This window comes from Apteryx mantelli, chromosome 1 (genome assembly GCF_036417845.1).
Source record: "Apteryx mantelli isolate bAptMan1 chromosome 1, bAptMan1.hap1, whole genome shotgun sequence".
NCBI lineage: Eukaryota > Metazoa > Chordata > Aves > Apterygiformes > Apterygidae > Apteryx > Apteryx mantelli.
The window spans coordinates 194,808,874-194,830,543 of NC_089978.1; the positions used below are offsets into that span (position 1 = coordinate 194,808,874).

Consider the following 21,670-nt stretch of genomic DNA (forward strand, 5'->3'; position numbering starts at 1 on the left):
CCCCCTCTGAGCCTCTGGTTAACAGCAGTCAGTCTTTGCAGTGTCCTGACGTCATCCAGTGTATGCATAAGCTATGCTATTGTCTTACTGAGAGCAGGGGCTGTGGATTGCAGTATCTGGTGTCCGCTACCTATTTATGCCTCACTGTAACACGGAAGGGACGCTGGCCTTCCCTTATGTCTTGGATTTAAACCAGAAGCTCCTGCCTTTTGCTTCGTGAAGAAGGACCTTTGCTTTGGTGGCAAGGAAAAGCTGTCTGCAGTGTGAAGCAGAGGAGGGGAAAAGAGAAGAGAGGAGAGGAGAGTCTGGCAGCTTGGAGAGCTTGGACTGCATTGTCTGGCTTCATGACCCCTGCTGTGTAGCAGCCTCATCCCTACTCTCATACACTCCCTCTGTCTTCCACTCTTTTTTCTTCTTTCCTTTTTAAAATAGCAGCATCTGGGGCCAGCCATGTTTGGCACTGAATCTTCATGTAAGTAAATGCATCCCACTTCCATCCTTTTTCTGTTTAGTATAGGGCTTGTTATCTTATTGTTGTATCCACAGTACTTGCATTCCCTTTGCGGTAGGTTGTTAGTTAAAAGCAGCGGCTCTAGCCTGTTTACAAAGGGGCTAAAGGTGCTGAAGAGGATGCATCTACGTCCTCTGTGGGTGCATCCTTGAGGCCGGCAGCAAGTCAGCTTAGGGCTGTCAGCATTGCTGAATTCAGGCCACTGAAAGATGCAGAGAAAGAGGCAGTTTCGCTTGAATATGTTAATTGATAAGATCGCATCTGTCAATGATCTGTAGCTGCAAACACTGTAATGAATGCGCTACTCAGATGATAAGGGGTATGTCTGAGGGATGGGGAGAGTGCTGCAGCGTTAGATGGGTAAGAGCTGAAGAAGAATGATTTAATCTGAAGGAAAAGACGATCTCGTTTTCTTCATTTTTGTTTCTTTGAAAAAGGAGGCTCTATTGAGATCCCTCTTGTGATTGGAGAATCGAAAATTAAATTGGTTATTTGGAAATCTAAATATGGGGTGAAAAATTCAAAATAATTTCTTTCTAACCTTTCCTAACCAAGTCTGCTGCATAGAAGCTATGTAGATATATGTCATTGCAAACAAGCTGGTTTTGCTTCAATGGGAAGAACAATTAGCTACCTGGCAAATCTGGTCGAGGATGAAGACAGGGGCTTGGTGTGGAAATGATGCCGCTGGTGACAGTGCAGCTGTATAGAGACCAGTGTTATCCAGTGACTGAAAAATATAAAACATTTGTTTCACCCTGTATTTTATGTACAAACAATACTGTGTGTTGAAAACATTTCTCAGTTGAATATGAATCAGTGGCTTTTTAAGAGCATTCTAACATGCAGTGTGGTGTAGTGTCTTCATGTAGTTAGTTTGGAAACCTTTTTGTGGCTTGGCTGTAAATGAGAAGTGGTCAGAGTAGTCCTAGCTGTCAAAAACATCATGCTCCCAAAGAGTTAATTGGTCCTGTTGCTTCACTGTGGCAGCTCCCCACTTCCTCTGACACAATGCCTGGTCAAGGTCAGACGGAATAAAAACAAAATTTGCTTTTAGATTTGTTTTGTTTTAAGAATCATTTTTCATACATTGTTTTAAACATGTTTGAAGATCTTGGTCAATGGAGTATGATTAAGAATGATGAATATTGTAGTTGCATCTGTTTACACCACGTCCAGATTTATAAGGCACAGCTTGTGCATATATGGGTGTATGTCTGTGCAAAATGCATATTAACAGGCTTCAAGATAAAATTAGTTGTGTACCTAGTATCCTCTTGCAGAAAGTACTTACTGCATACTTGCAAAGTCAGAAGTATTCAGTGTGGTTCATTTTCATGGTCCTCTCTTGTTTTATGAAGTGTATCAATAAGGGGCTTGCTTGTCAAATAGGGCTTTTAGATAAAATCACCAGTGTGCTAACTGGTTTGTACCAACAACAGCTGTGGTTGCTTTTGTTTCCATGGTTCCCACATAACTGAATTTAGAATATGGAGATTGGAGCTTTTATAACAACCACTGCTAGTTTAACAGAAAGGTCTAGAGGTGTTATTTCTCTTTAAAAATGGATTAAATGCAGAATGAATCGTTGCTACAGATCCAGCACAGGTTATGCCCTGTGCCTCCCTGTGCTCCTCTGAACTGGGCTGCTGAAGGCAGCAGCATGGGGCCGCCATCCGTCTCCCTCCCATGCCATGTCCTCGCCTTTGTGTAATGCTGGGCCCCGCGGCTTCTGCCACTGCTTTCTGTCAGGACATGGGACAAGGGCCTCTTGCCAAAGAGGCCCCCTGAGAAACTGCAGTTCATGTCTGGCCTGGATGGGATCTCTTGGCACCTACTCCGTGATCCTGACTCATATTATTCATATTAGTCTTAATGTATCTTACATGGCTGACGGGGCAGGGTAGCCCTTATGTAACCAGTTTGGTCATACTGTAATGCAGAATACTGCTATTTGAGAAACCTATAATTTTTCTTTTAAAGCCTTATTTAATCAAGATAAGGGCTTTTTTGTTTCCTCCTGCCCCATCTTTTCCTTCTTCATATTCCAGTCAGCAAATGACAACAGTGTCACTATCTAATTGTTAATGTTTCTGTCTTGCTAGAACATTTTGGGTCAACTAGATAGGCTTTCATAATGTTAAAATAAATTAATGAAAATCAACATCATCTAATCCTTGAAAACGCTACAGAAGCCATTTCTGCAGCTGTCCAAAAAGCATGAAATGGGCACACTAATTTTTTTAATCTAGCTGTTTACACTTAGTATTTAGGAATTATAGCTTTTATGTTTTCTTATGCTTCTCTCCAACAAAATGAAGAAAAATAGTTATTTCAGGTAAATGTGAAGCATATCTTCTTTTAGAACATTTTATTTTGTAAACACTTAATATCTTAAATGTCAAATCAACTCTCATTCAGCAATTTATTTATTTTTTAACAGCAGTCAGAAGTGCAATGAAAGACAGTATGAGGGCAATTGGAGAAACGCAGGCATGTGCTTATCACTTCCCGGAGGTAGGGAAAGACAAACATAAGGCAAAACTGGTTTGTAAAGGGAAGGGAAGACAGTACATAATGTACAAAGAGATGCTAAAGCAGTACATTATTAGCTAGGAAGGAATATGCAAAATAAAAATTCTATTAAGTGTCCACACAAATGTTAAACTGCCATGCTATGACTTCTGTACAGTCATTCTCAGTATTTTCCATTGGTCATATGTCCTCTTCATAATACCTATGGGAAACACCTACACTGGGGGCTGCTGTTCTTCAATGCTTTTGTGCTGATCCACGTGTAGGCATGTCACTAAATGTGGTGTCATGGTGCTATGTATATGTGTGTGTATATATATATACATATATGTATATATGTATGTGTGTGTATATATATACACACATACACACACAGCAGGGATGTCAAACTTGCCATCCCATTTCACCTCTCTAGCTGATTTGACAGATTTATCTGCTTGCTATAGCTGTTTCAGGTTCTGTAGAAGGTGGAATTTGATTGATTAAAAAATTGTGTTGAGAATAAGTCTTTTTCAACATGAAATGATGTGACACTGTTGTAGCACCACACCAAGCCTGGAAAGTATGAACAAAGTGATAGTTCTCCTAACAAGGGAAGAGCTAGGCTCTCAGACAAAATGATTCTCAGTTCAAGGAGAAAAAAACAGCCCCAGTCCTGAGGGGAAATAACCAGCAACCATCCATTGTGTGACTAGTAGTAGCAACAGTTGTAGGCCTACATTAGAGATAACACACATGCACCAATTTAACCGAATGTGAGAACAGTCCATACATTTGGTGGGGTATACTAATTCTGGGAGTTGTTGTAAAGGAGTCAGGGAGGTTGGGGCAATGTGGCTCCACTGAATCTCTTCATAATGAAAAGGAGTGGGGTAGAGTGCGGTTTGGAGGCCATAAAACTAGCAAAGAGGCATGTAGAAAGCTTGATTCATGCATGTCTTAGGATTTGCATAAGGTGTGCCTCAGATTCTCCAGACAGAATAACTTGGTGGGAAACTCTAGGGAGGAAATTACATGGGCACATGTACAGCTGTGCCCCAGCTCTGTTATGAGAACCCCCACACACATGGTGAAAGACTGAGGTGATGTTTCCAGTGCTGCTGTGTTTGTTCATGTTGTGGTATTATAATGGAGCAGCAGTGCTAAACTGGGCCTTTTTAGAAGCTGGGGGTTATATGGGAGGTGTTGTTTCAGTCTGGTCTATTTAGGGAAATGCTCACTGTGGTGCCCTGTCTGGCAGAACAACAGCTCCATGCTGGAAAGCAGAGGAAGGGACACTAAAGCTGGCCAAAGGGCATGAGAAATAAGGACAAATGGAACTTCTTCCTTAATCAGGGTAATTCTGAGAAGGCTGGTCTCCAGGGGGAGAGGGGCAGAGGGAAGCTGGGTTGAATCCTGTGGAGAAAGTAAAACCCTGCCCACTGAAGGGTGTCAGGAAAAGCTTCTGTACTTGTCCCAGGCTCACTGTACTGTTTTCTGATCTGTCTTTTCAGAAAGTGCTTTTGTTCCTATCCATTTTTCAAATTCCTTTTCAGTTGGAATGCAATAAAAGGAAATGGTTGCAACCAAAATATTTTATAGCACTGGGAAAATAGTCTTATAAAATTCTGTGTAAAATAGCAGAAGTCAACAATGGAGGAACGAGAGACCTTAGTATTGGATACTAAGAGCAATTTCTGCCACCTTAAAAGAGACAATCTCCTTGAAGCTTCCGGACAAGTGCTAGAGCGGAGCTGAAGCCTCACGCTTTGGGAGCAGCTCAGCCAGGACACAGTTTTGTAGCTGAGCAAATGGTCAGCACCGGGACCGCTGCCTGCCAGAACCTCCGTTCCAGCCTCCTCCCTTGCCCCAGCATGGGTACTCATCCCAACCTATGGCAGAGCCAGCCAAAGTCTGGTTACTTCTTCAACTGGTTAGTTTGGGCAGTGTTTGCTCCCTAGGCTGATTTGTCAGGGGATAGGATGAGCAGCAGTGCTGGTACAAGGCGGCTGGGACCACAAAGCCAGGGTACAGGCAGAACCAGGGCAGAGTGGCATGAGCTGTGGTGGGACATCAGCCATGGGGAAAGCAGGCTCCATTGAACTCGCAGATGACCAAAACGTTGCATTCTTAAGCATAAATGGCCCACTGCAATCCTGAATTACCAAGACCAGTAATAATAGTAAGTACGGGTACCTGGCATCAGATGACAGCCACAATTTCACAATGATGTTACACTGATTTCTCAGGCCACTGTACATGGAAGAGAGGTTACAGGAATCTATCAGAAGCTGTAACTTTAAACCAACACAGTCAGCTGCTGAGATTCCTGCTCTGCCCTATACAGTCAGGACTGTTGAACAAATTGCAGAACCGGGTCAAAGAGACTGGCTTAGCTACAGCAGCTTCAAATGCCAGAATAAACTTGGATTATGAAAGGGATTGAGATTGCAGGAGCTGTAATAAACTTGACAAATTCAACAATAAAACTTCAGAGTTTTTCAGAGGGAAAATGTAGTCTCACCCTCTACTTTACAGTAGATTTCGAGGATTTACTGAATGGCAAGGGGTACCCTGATATTATTTTATAAATAAATGCATGTTTTTAAATAGACGCATGAGATGAGAGGGTTCTGCAGTTTATGTATGCTCCTTTGGCTGTATTACTCTATCTGATGCTTGCCTTTGTTGGGCTGAGTGTAGTCAGGTGTGGAAGTCTCAGCCACTCTGAAACTGGAGTACAGGAGTGATGCCTTTCAGAAGTCAGCCATGCCGCTGTCCTTATTCTATCTATGTAGACACTTACCTGTCTCACTTAAGACTAATACCTTGGTGCTGCAAATTACTGAATGTTTAATCTCTCAGCACTCCTTTGAGGTAGGGAATGTCATTCCTATCACACAGCTTTGGGGCTAGCAGTGAAGAACTTACCATTGCCACAATAGTGGTGTGATTCTAAATGTAATTGAAGACAGATGATACTAGAGTTACTAGGTTACTACCTGAATACCATGGTTCTTGTACCCTGGTTTTCTCTGTCTTTAGTTCCACGTCTCTTGTCAGTGCTCCCCTCTGTGCTCCTCAGAACTGGGCTTCTAAATTCATGGCCTCTTTGTTCCTGGAGATGTGAAGAAGGATAAACTTGACATGGACTGTATTTACCCGCCCTTTGCTCCATCCTCAGGCAGCAGTGCTCCTCCAGTTTCTTTTGCTAGCGAAGAGCAGGGATGCTGCTTGTGTGAAAAACTGGGGGTCTGTGAGTCATGGGGGTAGCATGGCTGACTCTCAGGCCTCAGTTTGGTGAGGTGACATCGCTGCTAATGCCCACAACCTCCAAATGCCAATGGTCCTTTGTCCAAAAGTTTCCTAAAACATCATCCTCTGTAGCGGTACAATAAAAATTGTTTTCATATCAGTGTTGTGAAGGTAATAATGTTATCCATGGCTAAAATGAAGCACAGGATAGATAGTTTAGCCCAAGAAAGCCGTAGCTGAGCCAGAGAGAGTCTTTCTAGAGTTCAGGTGTGACACCCTTTCAATTCTTTATGGTTCAAACTCCACAGCAGCGGGGAACAGTGTGAGATCTTCCTGGTCACCTCTCTTCCCATCACCCCCCAACCATCAGCTGTGCTGTGGTGGTGTCTCCAAGTGCTTGGCCATACCTGCACTCAGGAAAAGTATGCTTGAAGCTTATCTCTCTGTTCTCAGACAGAAGCACCAACTGCAGTTTAAATTCACTATGCTGGGCAGTTTACAAGCTTGGAAAGTTTAGGAAGTGTGCATTGCCCTTTCTTTCTCACCAGGAAAAAACTGCTAGGACGAATGGAGACATCTTGCAGGCTAAATTTGACTCATGCATTTGGCAATCTGGACCTTGTAGCCCTAGATCACCTTTTCTATCCCAGTGGTTTAGAGGTTACAAGGATAGTAAAGTTACTGATGGAATAAAATTTTAATCTCCTGTGAGGTTGTGTTCACACATGAATTTCTGCAATTGGGAAGAAATTTCAAGTTGCAGGCAGTGAATAGGGTACTCTTTATTCAGACTGTCTAATTGCAGTTAGTGCTTACCGTAGCTAAAAGCATTGGCCCTAATTAATGGAGAGGCCTGTGATTGGTTAAAGGTGATGAAAAATCTTTCAGATCTTAGGTAAAGATCTGAAAGGTAGAAATCTTTCTAAGCTAAAACCTTAGAATAATTTAGGCTGACGGGATCTGCCCCCTGCTCAAAGCAGGACCAACCTCAGTGTTAGATTCAAAGAAAGATATCACCTCAATCCATCTGCATGTTTACAAAATAGTGCAAGGTCAAAATAAGTGTTGAACTTTGACCAAATTAATTTATAAAACTAGGAATAGGGATAAATCTTTACACCCGAGGATGGGTGAAAGGCTGTTAGAGTCCCAGTGGGCGATATGACCCAGATAGGAAGTACAGTAGTAGGGGGACAGCATCATAGTATTTGAGACAGGTGTAGAAGCACGAGAGTTTGATGTAATTTTGGTGTGATTACTGGCTATGCACAGCTAATAACATGGTCTCCGAACAGTCTAAGCTCTCCGTTTTCCTCTTAGCTTGAATACCCTGCTTGGTCTCCCTTATTTGACACTGAAGCAGGGAAAGGTCTATAAAAGAATATAAAAAGAGCGTTTGGGACTCAGGGAGATAATATTCCAAGTTTCAGGATGAACAGATATTTTTCCTGTTTACTGAAACTACTGATACAACATCACTGTTCAGAACCTTTCATATGGAGGTCAATATCTGTAGCAAGAGACTATTCACTAGCAGAAATGCCCATAGGACACTAAGACTCTGTAATAGAGAATTAAGCTGTGAAACTATAGACAACACTTGCTACCTGGAATCCAGTGTAGCTCAGTGGGAAAATGGCTGCTTTGATGTGTTTCATCAAGGTGAAGCTTATGCTAGAAGATCAAATTAATATGCTCAAAAGCTGGGAATGTGAGTGAAGCCATAATCTGACTGGACCAAGAAATGTGCCAGTTGCTTTCCAGCATTATATGGAAAGATGTTTTAGGATTTCCTAAGGCTCTCTTTGGATTTCATTTTGAAATGGCACCTTGAGGCATAGCAAGTGTTTTATTCAGTACATGGGAAATGGAAGCGAAACACTTGTGAGATTGTAAGGCAGTGTTGTAAAATTAAACTGTGGTAAGTCTGACCTCCACTGAGAAATCCAGTGCTTGGGACAATCTTTCCCCAGTGCAATGAAATGAAAGATATTGAGGTGATCCTCAAAGTATGAAAATGGGACAAAGTTGGTGAGTTTTTCAAAGAAACTACTGCTGTTACAGTTGGGATTTCTCATATTTGTGTAGGCCTTTTATAACTTTTTTAAGAGATTGACCAAACAGGGAAGAAGAATGAGAGTGGTGGGAATGAGCTCTGGAAGAATGTGTTTTGTGCTCAGAAGGTCTGTAGCCTAAGAAGCCATGAGGAGGTTTCAAAGATGCACATGGAAATATTGTCCATCTCCTTTTGCTAGCCTATCTCATGTTTAACCTGCCACTCATTAGCTCAATGATTTTTGCATCTATAATGACAATATGATTTCATATATGTCATCACTCCAGCAAATGCAGATTTCCATGTTGCCACTAGGAATGGTTCTTGGAAAGCTGTTGTGAATTTGGATTTCCTGTTGTACTCATCTCAATGGGGGGTACTCATCTTGTGGTGCATCAAGGAGTTTTAAGAGGATATGGTCTTGCTTTTGATGAGTTGTGCTTATGCAAGTGCTGCAAAAGGAAAATGTGCTCAGTCACAGATTTTAAAAGTTCCTGGATGGCAGTAGTAAAAGAGGATCAGATATTTTTCACTTTGTATGTTCTCTGCATTTTTTTAAAGTAATGAAGGCTGGTCTGATGAGGACAGCAGCAGAAAAATTATGAGGGGAAAGGCGTATATCACAGCTCCATGGAGCACAGGAAATGGCAGCTTACTCCATCTGTAAGATCTCTGTCTGCTACAAGAGTGGAAAAACTGCTGTAAGAAGATAGCATCCTAAGCAGAACCTGAACTGCATAAATCACTGGCTTACCAGTACTTAACATGACTCACGCTGACTCTGAACTAACTTAGCACAAGGCAAATACTGCTGGGCACAAATGAAAAAAAAATAGGTTGTTGTAATTAACATGCTGGAACATGCTAAAAAGAAGGATTTAACATTCATGAAAAAAGCTGAATGTGGAAACTAACCTTTCTTCCTGTCAGCTACATTTATTACTGGCATTAGTAAGGTATCTAAGACTGTCTCAGTGGTAATAAACTGTGCCATGGTATTTGCACAGATGTAATAACCAAGCACTCAGATCATTCAGCTGTTGATAAAATGTTCTCAAGCTTTGATTTATATTATCAAACTGAATATACTGTATCAGAAATGTAAATTAGCTGTTAAAGAAATGCGTTGAGTTATGTGTGAAGATCCCATACTGAGCTCTGTCATCCACAAGGAAATGAAACCAAACAGTTAAACTAAAAAGCCGTTATAATTTTATAAGCAATGAGTGGAGGCAAAGGTCTGTTGGAGGGTTAACTATGCCGGGGAAAGTGTTCTTGTAACGCAGCAACGTATATCAGCGTGGTAGTTCTCAGTGTTCTCTGATGTTTGCGTGGTCTGCAGTGATAACTCTAGATAAGCTGTTATTATGTACCGAGCAAAGAGGGTGATAATCATGCTGCCTGTGCAGATGGATGGAAAAACGTTCTGAACAGTGGAAATGAGCAGCCAGAGAAAAATCAGCAAGATCTGAGCTGTAAACATCTCATTCAAGAGTGGGAGTTCCCCCAAGAAAGCACCCAAGTGTGATAGGCCTAATGTATTCAGATTACATGGAAGGACACAGTGTCCTTTTTTGAAAGAATAGAAGAGTGGGTTCTGTGACAGTACAAATAGGAACATATTCTTGTAAGAAGATTTCTGACTCATTAATGATTTCCTTCTGAGACTTCAGCTGGAACGTTTTGATAGCACAAGGGGAGGACACCAGGACTAAAGATTTTTTGGTGTGTAAAATAAGAAAGAGTTACAGGTGCCATTCTATAGTGGGACTACTGAGTGTTGCCCCAGCCCATAAGAATATGAGAGCTACAATGACCAAGAAATTAAATTACCTACCCAGGATAAAGTAGTTGTGATCTGTCATGGCAGAGAGGGGTACCAGAAAGAATGGGCATCTGTCTTCATAGGTATAAATACTTTAATATTTGGGGTTCTTGTTGTGCCAAGATACACCCACATGCCATAGCTTGTGTTCTTGCTATGGACATTGTTAGTCACAGCCTGCAGTGACCCATCTTGATGGAAACAGACGTTAGTTTATAATTTGGGGGCATTACATGTATGTGAATGACTTGCATTCTCTGTGGGCCTTGGCTGCATTTCAGAGATGATTGAAGCTGTAGATTTAAAATCAGTGCCCTGTAGTGTGGGAGTTTAGTGAACTAAGTGTCTGGCATTTATTTAGTTAGGTTATGTCTTGTTTGTGTGTCTGTAGTGACATTTAATTAATTCTTCCATAAAATAAAGTGTATATAAATACTCACACAGAACTATGCAAAAAGACAGGAAGAAAAAAAGGCTAATGTTTGGACTTGCCATCCTTAATGGCATCCCATTAAACATATATGCTCCCCCGAGGGAACAAAGCAGTCTCTGACTCTATAATCTGGAATGTCAGAGCAGTCACCTTCATTTTAGAGACAGTCACTGCTAGCAGCAGCTGGTTTCTACATTCTAACAGTAAATGTGTGGTACCTGCATTTTTAGTTATTCTCCTTTAGTTCACTGATTTGCAGGTATTCCAAATGTGTTTTGATTTATACTAGGAAGAATGAGGTGTTTTTATTTCATTGAACAGTCCAACTATGGACAAAGCAGTTCAAAAACTCCCTCTGCGTGTTTGTGTGTGTATTTGTGTATATATGTGTATGTGTGTGTATATGCACACACATACATGTACATATATATGTGCATGTGTCTGTGTATAAAAATATATAAAAACATACAAAATATAAATACATAAATATATAATTAACAATATATGATAAAAATATAATATATAAATACAATATAAATATAAAGCTCTGTGTGTGTGTGTGTTTAAAAAAAAAAAAAAGGCTTCTTTTGAACTCTCAGTTACCAGGATTGTAAAACAGACTAGTAAACCAAAGTTAACCAAAGTTAACACGGCTTCTTTCTCCTAGTAAAAGAAGAGCCTGAAACTGTCTCCCGATGTAGTATTCTATGGCTGATGTGAAACAGTGGTCTTTATAACTGCTTCCCTCCAAGAAACGGAAATCCAGTACCGTGGCAGGTGGTGACTCTTGTTCTCACGTGTGGGAAGCCCAAAAGTTTACATGCATCTGGAAATTGAACTAGCCTCTCTGGTCCAGAAGCATCTTAGAAATACTAACAGAAGAGGGTGGAGGAGCATTGTGAGTGGCATGGGCAAGTCTGCATTACAACTGACTCATATACTACCTTATGTGCCAATAAGAGAGGATTATGCTGCCAAGTTGTCTTTCATAAACTGCAACTTCATCTCTGAAAATTAGCTGCTGGAGGTTATTGTTTGCTTTTTTTTTTTTTTTTTAATTGCCTGGTTAGTCCTGTCTTTATTTCAGAAGTTCCACCTAGAAGTAACTTTCAAAGGGAAAGATGCATAACTTTTAAATCCTGAACTTGAATCACAGTTGTTGGGCCATGCTTCTGTGTTATATCATCCAAACTCACAGAATTGGTCTGATTAATTAATTTTGCGGAAGAAAATGAAGATGGCCAGTTGCAGAAGTTATTAGTGAATATATTCAAAATGAAATCTAAATAAACAAAACAATCAAATAATAAAAATAAAATTGTGATCGACAATCCAAAACACTAAATTAAAAAATAATGGGTGAACGAGATATTTAGGATATGACAAGAAATATTTTAGATCACTTTAAAAAAAAAAGGTGGGGGGACACATGATCACCATTAACTTTTTTTCAGCATTTAATTTGTGTTCATTCATTATAAGAAAAGTGGAGCACTAGCTATGAGCAAACATAGAGTTAATTTCCTTTTTTCTTTATAAACTTTTTTTTTTTCCAGGGCCTCATACATGAGCCAAGTCAAAACATGTACTTCATGAACTGAAATTTTATCTGGTTGTCTCTGTGCAAAATTTCACACAAGTTACTGTAGGATGCTAATGTCCAAAAATAAGCCAGCAACAGCAGGTGCCTTATGGTACGAGTCACTACAGTCAAGTTTCAGTATTGTCAGTTTGTGGCTAGTCGCTTTTTCTTTTGGAAAATCATGCCAATACGGTATAGAGCAATGAAAGTCTTGTCCTAAATGTATGTGGAAAACCTTTGCGTTGGGCTCTTAAGAGCTTTGGCTGATTGATAACATCAGCCTTTTCTGTGATTACTGTTCTCAAAAAATAGTACCTGATCTCTTACAAAGTTTGTGTCCTTACTTAGGTTTAACTAAAAGTGTGATTTTTTTTTTAACAAGGTTAATTAAGCTGCTACAAAAAAATCTACACAGATTCTCAGTTAAGATTAGTTTGAGTTAACAAGGTGTAGATTTAAGATTAATGGAAATAAGCTGTCTTAGCTGAAATAAGAATGTCCATGAACTATATTTTATAGAAATGTGGGTGCAGACAGGTCAAAGTACTTTGAAATAACATTTGTATAAAAGTGATGATATGGTTTACTGCTTTAGTTTTTAAGGTCTTCATAACACTTCTTTCAGAAACTCAAAATGAAATATTAGCTTGTTTGCTATGCTCTTGGGTTTCTTAATATGCACCTTTGATAGAGCGTTTGAAGTTCTTATCTGCCAAAGATGAACTACAGTTTCTAAGCACAACAAATGAATAGCTTTGGTTTCTTTGATCTTATTGCCCAGAAATCGGCCCTTTGGTGATGTTTCTGCAAAGCTAACCTTGTACATTTGGAACGTGCCATAAAAATGGATACTAGGTAGTGTTAATTGCCCCACCAGTAGATAGGGTCATGCTTCCCTAAGATGCTTGTTTGTGTGAAGTCCCAGATGCATTTCTGTTGATCAACACTAGCACAGCACTGACAATTCTGAGAGCACTAAGTGAGAAGGGCCTTTGTATATGTATGAAGTCATTACCTGAATTAATGCAGTACTTAAACCTTTGTCCAAAGTGGTATAAGAGCAGAAAACATGAAGCTAGTCTTTACACCAAGTCTGCAACTCAGGTTTTATTCTGGACCCAATTACTGAACTTGAACTGGTTTAAAAACTTTAGAGATTCTGACAAAAAGGGAATGGAGCACAGAAATATTTGTAAGCTGTCCTAAAATCAAATATTGGCTAGACAGCTGAACTGTGGACGCTGAAATAAGCATAAGAACAGTTGTAAGTCTGAAGGAGGAGGCCAAATCAGCTTCATTCTTCAGCAACAGGAAAATCTGGGAAGCATGAAGAGCTAGAAGAGAGAAGGAAGTCCGCAACATGAAAGATCCTGGAATAGTCAATTCTCAAATTGTGGGGGATTTAGAATGTGTGAGGGCTAAAATCTGATCTGCTGAATAGGCTGTAAAGCAGCAGGAATACGTTTGTATAGCAGAGGGGAGGATGAGAGAAGTGCTAGGGGAGGCAGATGCAAACAGATTTGATGGTGGAATTCATAAATCCTTGCTCACACTTCATTTAATGAAGAACTGCTGCAATTCCCATGAAGAAACCAAGAGACATTCTTAAAGCATAAAATTAAAAAAGAAAATCTGGAAGTGCTGTTGAAGTGATTTTATTAAATGAGGCCATTTTGGAAATTAAAATCAAGACACCAGTCTCCCTTTAACTCTGACATCTAGATGAGACGTATAGTAGATAACTTGCCATAGTAAATGTTATCTCACAGACCTCAATTGCTGTGTGAACAGGAGGTTATCATCTCCATGGAGCCCGTCCCCTGCTCCTGCTTGGATTGGGAAAATGGGGCTCTAGATGTCTCTAAAAAAGCTACCAGGAGAAGAGACAACAACAAAGCTTATGCAGTGCTGAGGGGTTTGTCACAAATGCTATTTTATTTCCCAGTCTTTTCAGAGTTCGGACTGGGGGCATGCTCCTTTTTCCTTCCCTTACTTTATGATCACTGCTTCATTATTTTCTGTAGGTCTGTCAATCCTGACTGTACTCTGTTTTACTGAAAGCACCAATTAAGTAGCCTAGCATGTGCTTTTCCTCCCAGATGGTTCTATCTTCAATACTGGAAGCAATCTGTGCTGTAAAAGAATGGGCACAAGCCCAGTCGGTAGTCTTGTACAGATCAGTGCAATCTGCTGTTTTAAACTGAATTAATAGTGGGATGTGAGTTAACCGTGTATTTAGCAGGGAAGAGCAGAACTGCAGAACTGGAGCGGGGAAGGAGGGGAGAAACTGCCTGGTGCTGTTTTGTTTTAGCCTGGCTCCTTCTTAATCCTGATAGCCATTCAGCCTTGATGGTAGCAATAAGCCTGAGTACCAGCTGTGCCTTCCCATGTGCTGCTGCGTTATTTTCAGCTCCTGTGAAAATGAGGCATTTCCATTTAATTTGCATCTTTCCCCCCCCCCTTCTTTTTATCTAATGAACAAGTGAATACAGCAAATGCATTTATGTCTCTCTTAGTGATGCCTCCTCTCCTTTCAGTTGCATCTGCTGTAAGATCCCTGTCAGTCAATTGCTTGCTTTAGATCTTCTGGCATCTTGTAGTTAAGAGAAAATAACTAAAAGTCTTTACTTATTGATTAGATGTCCTGCAGCTACCAGCTGCTCTGTGAGCATTTTTGCTCAGAATTCAGATTTCTGAGCATAGGCCTATTCACCCATTCAGCATCACCAGGTATGGCCCCACTGAGAAATTGCAGCTGGATAGTTGTGCTTTTATTCTAAAAATCCTCTTATATTCAGAAGCAAATACAGACATACACAGAAAATAATGATTGCTATCTGTGACTTGGCCTTCAGTTATTTGGCCTGAAAGACTTCAGTGGTCTTGCATAATTTTATCTTGAACCTATCCCTTTTTTTATTTGTTGCTAGTGACTGACTCCCATTACTCTACCCAGTTGTGTTGATTAGGCTTAGCGTGATGATTGATGCATTTATGACACGAAAATTACTTGTTTTGTGGCACATGCATCTTGCTGGTCTTCAGGCCAACCCTTGGTAGTATTGCTTGGTGGTTTGTATTGTTACAAGCAGGCACATGAGATTTGCTGTGGAATTATTTGGTGGATTACTTTGTTAAACATCTAGTTTTGAGAGGAGATTTTTCAGCAAATCCTACCTCTGTTTTGGTAGATAGTTAGTTTTCTTCTCAATGGGACTTTCTGTACACAGGGTGGACTGGCAAAGGTCGCCTTTAACAGGTAAGGGAGAGAATCTGCCTTTTCTGTTACAGTTTCACTGCTGGAAGCACTTGCACCGAAATATCTATGTACAAAGCGTAATGTTTCTTCCAATTACAGTCACTAATTCCATCTGCTTAGAGCAAGATTTAAAAGATGTTTAGCAGCTGCCTGTTGTGAGCTGTAGCAATGCTGGCACTCTAAGGGGAGGATAGCTGCTTTGCTTGCAGAGAAGCACTTGGTCAAAGCAATGACAGAATTTTATGTTGTAGTTATTTATATACCTATTTTTGTGTTCTCTAGTTGTGTTTATGGCAGTTTTCAAGTAAAAGAATAAGGACACATGTATGTTTATGTAATAAACAAGCAATACCTTATCTATTACATTACATCCTCTATGTAACACACAGAGTGTTTCAGTAAGAAGGCTAGCTGTTAGTTGTTGGGTTTGGGAATTTCTGTTGTCAGGGTTTTTTTTTAAATAATTTTTTAATGCTGGGAGAGAAAGAGAGGAACTGAGTCGCGGATATGAAATTTAGTAAAATTGGAAGTGAAAACAGTGGCTTTAAATGCAGCAGTTTCCCAAGCAAAGACATTTTAGTCTTATTCCAATCAAATTTTAGCATTGAACAGCCAGTGGATGCTTTCATTTTTTATTTCTACTTTGATTATTAGTATCATTTCAGATTGAAGGAAAACAGCATTTTTGTCAATAATATGATCCTATTATTTGTAGGGAAATAATGAATTACAAAAAAAATCAGTTTTAACATTTGCTTATTGTTTTAAATCCTTAAATTTTAACAATTTTGTTCATTCCTTGACAGTAACACCTTAAATCTTAGGCAGAATCCTGGAAAAGAAGACAGCATAGCTTCTCTAGCTTCTCTCTTCCTTATCAGATAGCTGAGCTAAAGAAAAAGGCACATCTTCTGAATAAAATTAGTCAGTTGCTTCCTGAAAAGCCACTAATGAGATAACAAATGTCTATCAAGCATTCAGATAATCAGATCTTCTCCTGTGGATTATTAGTGCTGAGACTGACCAACTAGATTTATCCTCAAAATAATGACACAGGTGTCCCTGGGCCGAGGCTGGGGTCATTTTGGCCTCACTTACTTGTAGGACTCAGGCTTGTTTTGTTGCTGCATTGTCATTTTCCGGCAGCAGAATGCCTTGGCATAAGGACCTGACGGTATGAAGTACTGAAGTGTTTCAGGCCTCCTGATGTTTGCCCAGTCACATTTTTCTTCAGGTTTTAGAACTGCTTTTACAAGACAGTTTTCTTGGATGAGACTCTTCAAGGTCTGCTTGTATTCAGAAGAAAGAAACATTACATTTTTAGTCTTCAAAAGTGATTTAAGATGGGCTCCCAAATGTACACACTGTATACATTTGTACTTTTATATAGGTGTATTTTAATAGCAATACTAACACATTTTTATTGGTAGGAAATGCCAATGAAGGATGCAAGACATAAAAGGGTCCTTTGGGGCTCAGGACAGTTGCTTAAATTAGACATCTGGAGCCATTTCACCTGGCCCTAAGATTTTTCACCTGGCCTCCAGAGGCATATTTTGTCTGTCCTGTGTCAGTGTATCACATACCTTGTGCCGTCTTGAATGGCATTAGATGCATGTGGTGAGGCAACTGAATTAAGCCCTCTTTGTCATAAGGGCAATGCAGTTTATGTAATCCTAAAGGGATCTGGTCGTGTTAAGCAGTGTGGGAGTAACTGCAGGGCTTTTATTTTTGTTTTTTGTTTTGAGCAGTAGAGAGTGAAAGTCACAGTGATGATGATAAACTTGGACTCTGGCAAGGCGCGTGTGTCAACTGTTCCAGTCATTAACACTGGCCGCTCAGCAACACGGGCTCAGGGCATGCGGAACATGCTGTACTTGAATAATCTGGCTTAGAAATACTCTACATTTGCCATTTGCAAGCAGCAACAGACAGAAGACAAACATTTCTTCTCCTAAATATGAGACTTGTTACAGCTTAGTTGCTTGGCAATCCACTTGACTGTAAAATAAGCAGACTATTAAGCAATGCTACTGGTTTCCTTCCTTCTATGGCTTTGTGGGATATTCTGTGATCCTTGCACCGTTACAGCATTTGCAACTGTCTGCTTAAGTGCAGTGGAAGATCTGCGCAACTGTTGACTAGTCTATCTTTTGTGAAAAGAAAGAGACTACATTTTCAGATGTTCTTCCTGTTGCCTTTTTCTATAGGAGACTGGATTCCTACCACTTCCATTTCTCCCCCAAAGCTTATTGGTAATATCTGTGGCAACGTCTGTTGCTGCCATATCTGTGACTACATTCAACACTGGGAGAAAGGGAGACACCGAGCTCACCAACTGCTTGTGTCTTCTGCATAGGTATTCAGTCATGTATTAATATACTGGCACTTCTAGATTCCTTCATTGCATATTTTCCCTTGATTCAAAACAAATCCTTCTCTTTCAACCCTATATGCACTAAAAAGCATAACTGTGCCTTCTCCCCTGGTGTGCAAAACCAGAACGAGCTCCTGTGAAAAAAAACATGAATTTCCATGTAAACTATCAGATTATACATATGTGGCTATCCTGTGATAAAAGTAGTGTCGCACACATGGAAAACCCTGATAACTTACTGAAAGATGCAAGCGTATTTTGGTCCCAAGTAGATAATTTTACTTCCTGTGATCAAAATAATAATGGTTATTATTAGTAAGTATTAATTATTTCTGCTAATAATATGTCTGAATAACACTGATAAAATATGAATAAAAGATTCCAGATTCTGAGCATGGTTTACCTCAGGGCCATTTGAAGAAAAGTCCTTTGAAGTTCTGGATTTACATCTGTAGGAATCACTTAAGAATCCGGCATGCTTGGTCTTGATATATGCCCTTTTCTTAATGTTCAATATAATAAATGACCAGAGCATAATAATAACTATAATACAATAGCTATAAGAAGGAGGAATGTAATAGAAAGGATGATTACTGAATGTTGCTAAATGTAGTATAAAAAAACCTCAAAATTTGGTGCAAATTCATAGTAAATTCTTGTCTGTGACATTTAGAGATTAAAACTTTGGCAGTAACTTTATTCTTTTCATATCATGTCATTTGAGTTTCCCAGCCAGTGGGTCCTGAAATATAATTACAATAACCACAGGAAGTACCGAATGAAAGAGCATTCAAATATCAGAATTATTAGAACTGTGGTATGCAAATCTGAATGGGTCACTTGAATCTCTTTCATAGTAGTGGGGAAAAAACTACTCTCCTACTTTGATACTTAGCATATTGGTGCATACACAAGAAAATCCCAGCAATCTAAATAGATGTCCTTGTCCAGTGATGTGTGTGAGTAGGCTGCCATGATCGCAATTTTACACAGAAAGTAGAAGAATCGTGAAGGTATTGGTCAGTAGTTTTCTTTTGGAACAGCAAACCAGTCTTTCAGGTATTAAGAGAGCTCTAGTGAAACAAGCTGTTAGACACTAATTCCATAAAATACACAGTCCATATAATTCATACACTTAAATGACATTTCTGCTTACTTCAATGTATTGCTGTTTCATGCTAGAAACAGCTTTACTATCAGAAAAGTAAAAGATGGGCAAGATATGCATACTCACTGTACACACAAATAAAATGCACAGAGGGAGTTCTACATTAAACAGAATTATAGAGATCACTTTCAAAGAAATCTAACTCTAATGAAATCTGTCAGATGCCAATCACAGAAACATGCTTTCATTTGAAAAGATAGATCATTATTTTTCCAGAGGGAAAAGGCATATACAGAACTTAAATTTTAATTATGCCTGAGAAGACTGAAATTTTTCAACATTTCAAATAAATAAGAATGTGACATTTTATCTGAGGCCTTTTATGATTTGGAAATGGCCTTATTAGAGTCAACTGCTGCCTGAGGCCTTCTGCATACAGCAATATATTTAGCTCCAAAAAAGCAGAAGATAGAAATTTAATATAAAGGTTGAGTGGCAAACCAAGTCAGCAAGTGTTTGGTCACTGACTTAATGGAGCTAAGGTTTTCATACAAAGGGTATGTCTATGCTGTGCAGTGGAGAGAGCTTCAAGTGAGCCAGTTGAGTAATACCAAAGCATATTGTTCTTCAGTGTGGCACTGTACGCGAGCTAATTAATCTAATAGGCTGTTTAATGGGGTTTTGCTGCTGTTTTCTTGGACCAAAGTTAGTATCTTTGCATGGCATCATATTGCAACACCACATAGGGTTTCTGAAACACTAAGCAGTCATTTAGGGCACTTTGTAACACACCTTGTTGTATGGTTTAGACATCCCTGAATCTTTTAGAGTGTTATGTTTGTTCAGATCCATGTTGAGTTTATGCTGAAGGATTTTTTTGTTAGAGAGGTTGTGTGATAATTGCTAGTTGGTTTTTGGCTTCTCCTTTTCTACCTGTAAATGTTCTACCATGAATGAAACACTGTATTTCTGCTAAACCAACTCATGGTGATTTTTTTTTTTTAATCCAGTCTTATTGGGTGCTTTATTGAAGGCACTCTAAAGGGTCTTACTGTTCAGAAGGTGGGCTCTGTTCCTCAAAATTAGAAACTTTTAAAGTGCCTCAATTTAAACCTACAAAATTATAAGGTATTTTTCAAAAAATCTTGATCCATGTTTGCATCTTACTATCCTAAGAAACATTTTCTCATCAAAATGTGCTGATAACTTAGTGACCTAGTTGTTTTCATTTAATTTGCATAAATTCACATTGCCCTGTGTATCAGTATATTGAGTGGTAAGTCAGATGACTCAAATTCCAACAGTTGGTCTTAATCTAAGACTTCATATTCTTGGTGGTTGTCACTGCTCATACTTGTAGTTCATTCAAATTAATATACTTCCCATTAGTATATAGACAGAGCCATTATTTTTAACTAAAAGATGTATTACCTTTGAGTATGTTCAGTTAGCGCCAAGAAAGTCTCCAGATTATTTATCTGCATCTCTGAGGCCATCTACAAAACATGCTAAAGGAACATGAAAAACAGGCCCTTCTTAATAGGAGTAAATTTCTGTAAAGGAAAATAGGCTTTACCAAAAAAAAAAAAAAAAGTTCTGATCAGCCTAAAGAAACATTGTTTTACATCTCAGGCTTCTGTTCTGAAGAATTTGTGATGGTGCTCACTCTCTAGTCACCCATATTGTTCTTTAGAAAGATATAAGGAGACAAAAGATTAAGTTCTAAAGGTGAAAAGCAGTCTGAGGAAATCAAATAGATGTCTTCAAGTTATTTTTAGTGCTAACAACCCACAAAGAGATTGGCGGGAAGATTCTAGCTTGCAGTGAGGGCATGACTGGAGGAGAATACTGAGAGATGCATCTATCAGATGTGCTTTGAATGCTGCGGTTGCAGGTCTCTGTAAAATAGATTGGCTTTTTAATCTTTTCGAAAAGGTAGCACCTTCATATATTTTTTTCCAGCATGCACTACATAGATCTTTTACCTGAGGTATTGTTTTAAGTGACCTTAAAAACCTGATTGTAACCTTATTTGGAATTCTGCTCTTATAGGCCTGTGGAAGACACTGTTAGACTGTCTCCCAATGAGTCTTTCTGAAGCCCTCATCGAGGGTGGAGAGGGCCATTTCCATGGAGGCTTCATCACAGTGCTGCAGCGATTCTGGGCTGCATTGTGATCCCAGAGACATCCAGAAAGGTTGCTGGATTTGGACCCATACAGCTATCGAAATGGTGTCAGAGAAGGGGAAAATTCCTGGCTTTTTAGCAGAGCTAGAAAGGCTTGAGGCAATCTTAACACACACCCTTGGGCTTCAAATTCTATATTACTCTTGGAGGAAAGTGAATCAACAAGGCTTTAGCTAGTATCAGGTATAAAGCTTCAGGATATTTAGTGATGCAGGGAACTTTCTGTTAGATTTTGAACCACTTACAGCCGCTTATTAGTATATAAGCACACTAATAAATGCATGGTGCTTTCCTTATTTATTAAAGAGAAAGTATGTGAATACCCAGGTACAGGGTACCTGGGCTCATTTCTAACCAGCTGCCCTCAGCTTGTAGCAAATGTCAAAGTTGAAGAAGCTGAAGTTTTCATCCCTTGCGGGTAAGGAGGGGAGCTAAGCACTCCTTTTACTAAAGTATTACTGTTGACAGTCAACATCAAGAAGAACCTTGTCCCCACTAGGTAGGACAATGTCAAGAAAGTAGATGATGAAAAAGGAGAGCAAAATGAAGATGACCATCAAAGC

General features: G+C 39.5%; 1 protein-coding gene across 5 annotated transcripts in view; it reads left to right on the plus strand.

Annotated features, from left to right (window-relative positions):
* Nucleotides 1–21,670, plus strand: part of ST7 (suppression of tumorigenicity 7) — a 164,382-nt gene that overhangs the window by 46,847 nt on the left and 95,865 nt on the right. Inside the window, exon 1 of one of the 5 annotated variants that reach the window (XM_067315076.1) lies at nucleotides 398–472. The exons of the other annotated variants lie outside the window; for them this stretch is intronic. Coding sequence (XP_067171177.1) covers nucleotides 451–472 — 22 coding nt within the window. The 5' untranslated portion in view covers nucleotides 398–450. Of the gene's footprint in view, nucleotides 1–397; nucleotides 473–21,670 lie in introns of those variants that run through there. 5 annotated transcript variants of the gene reach the window in all.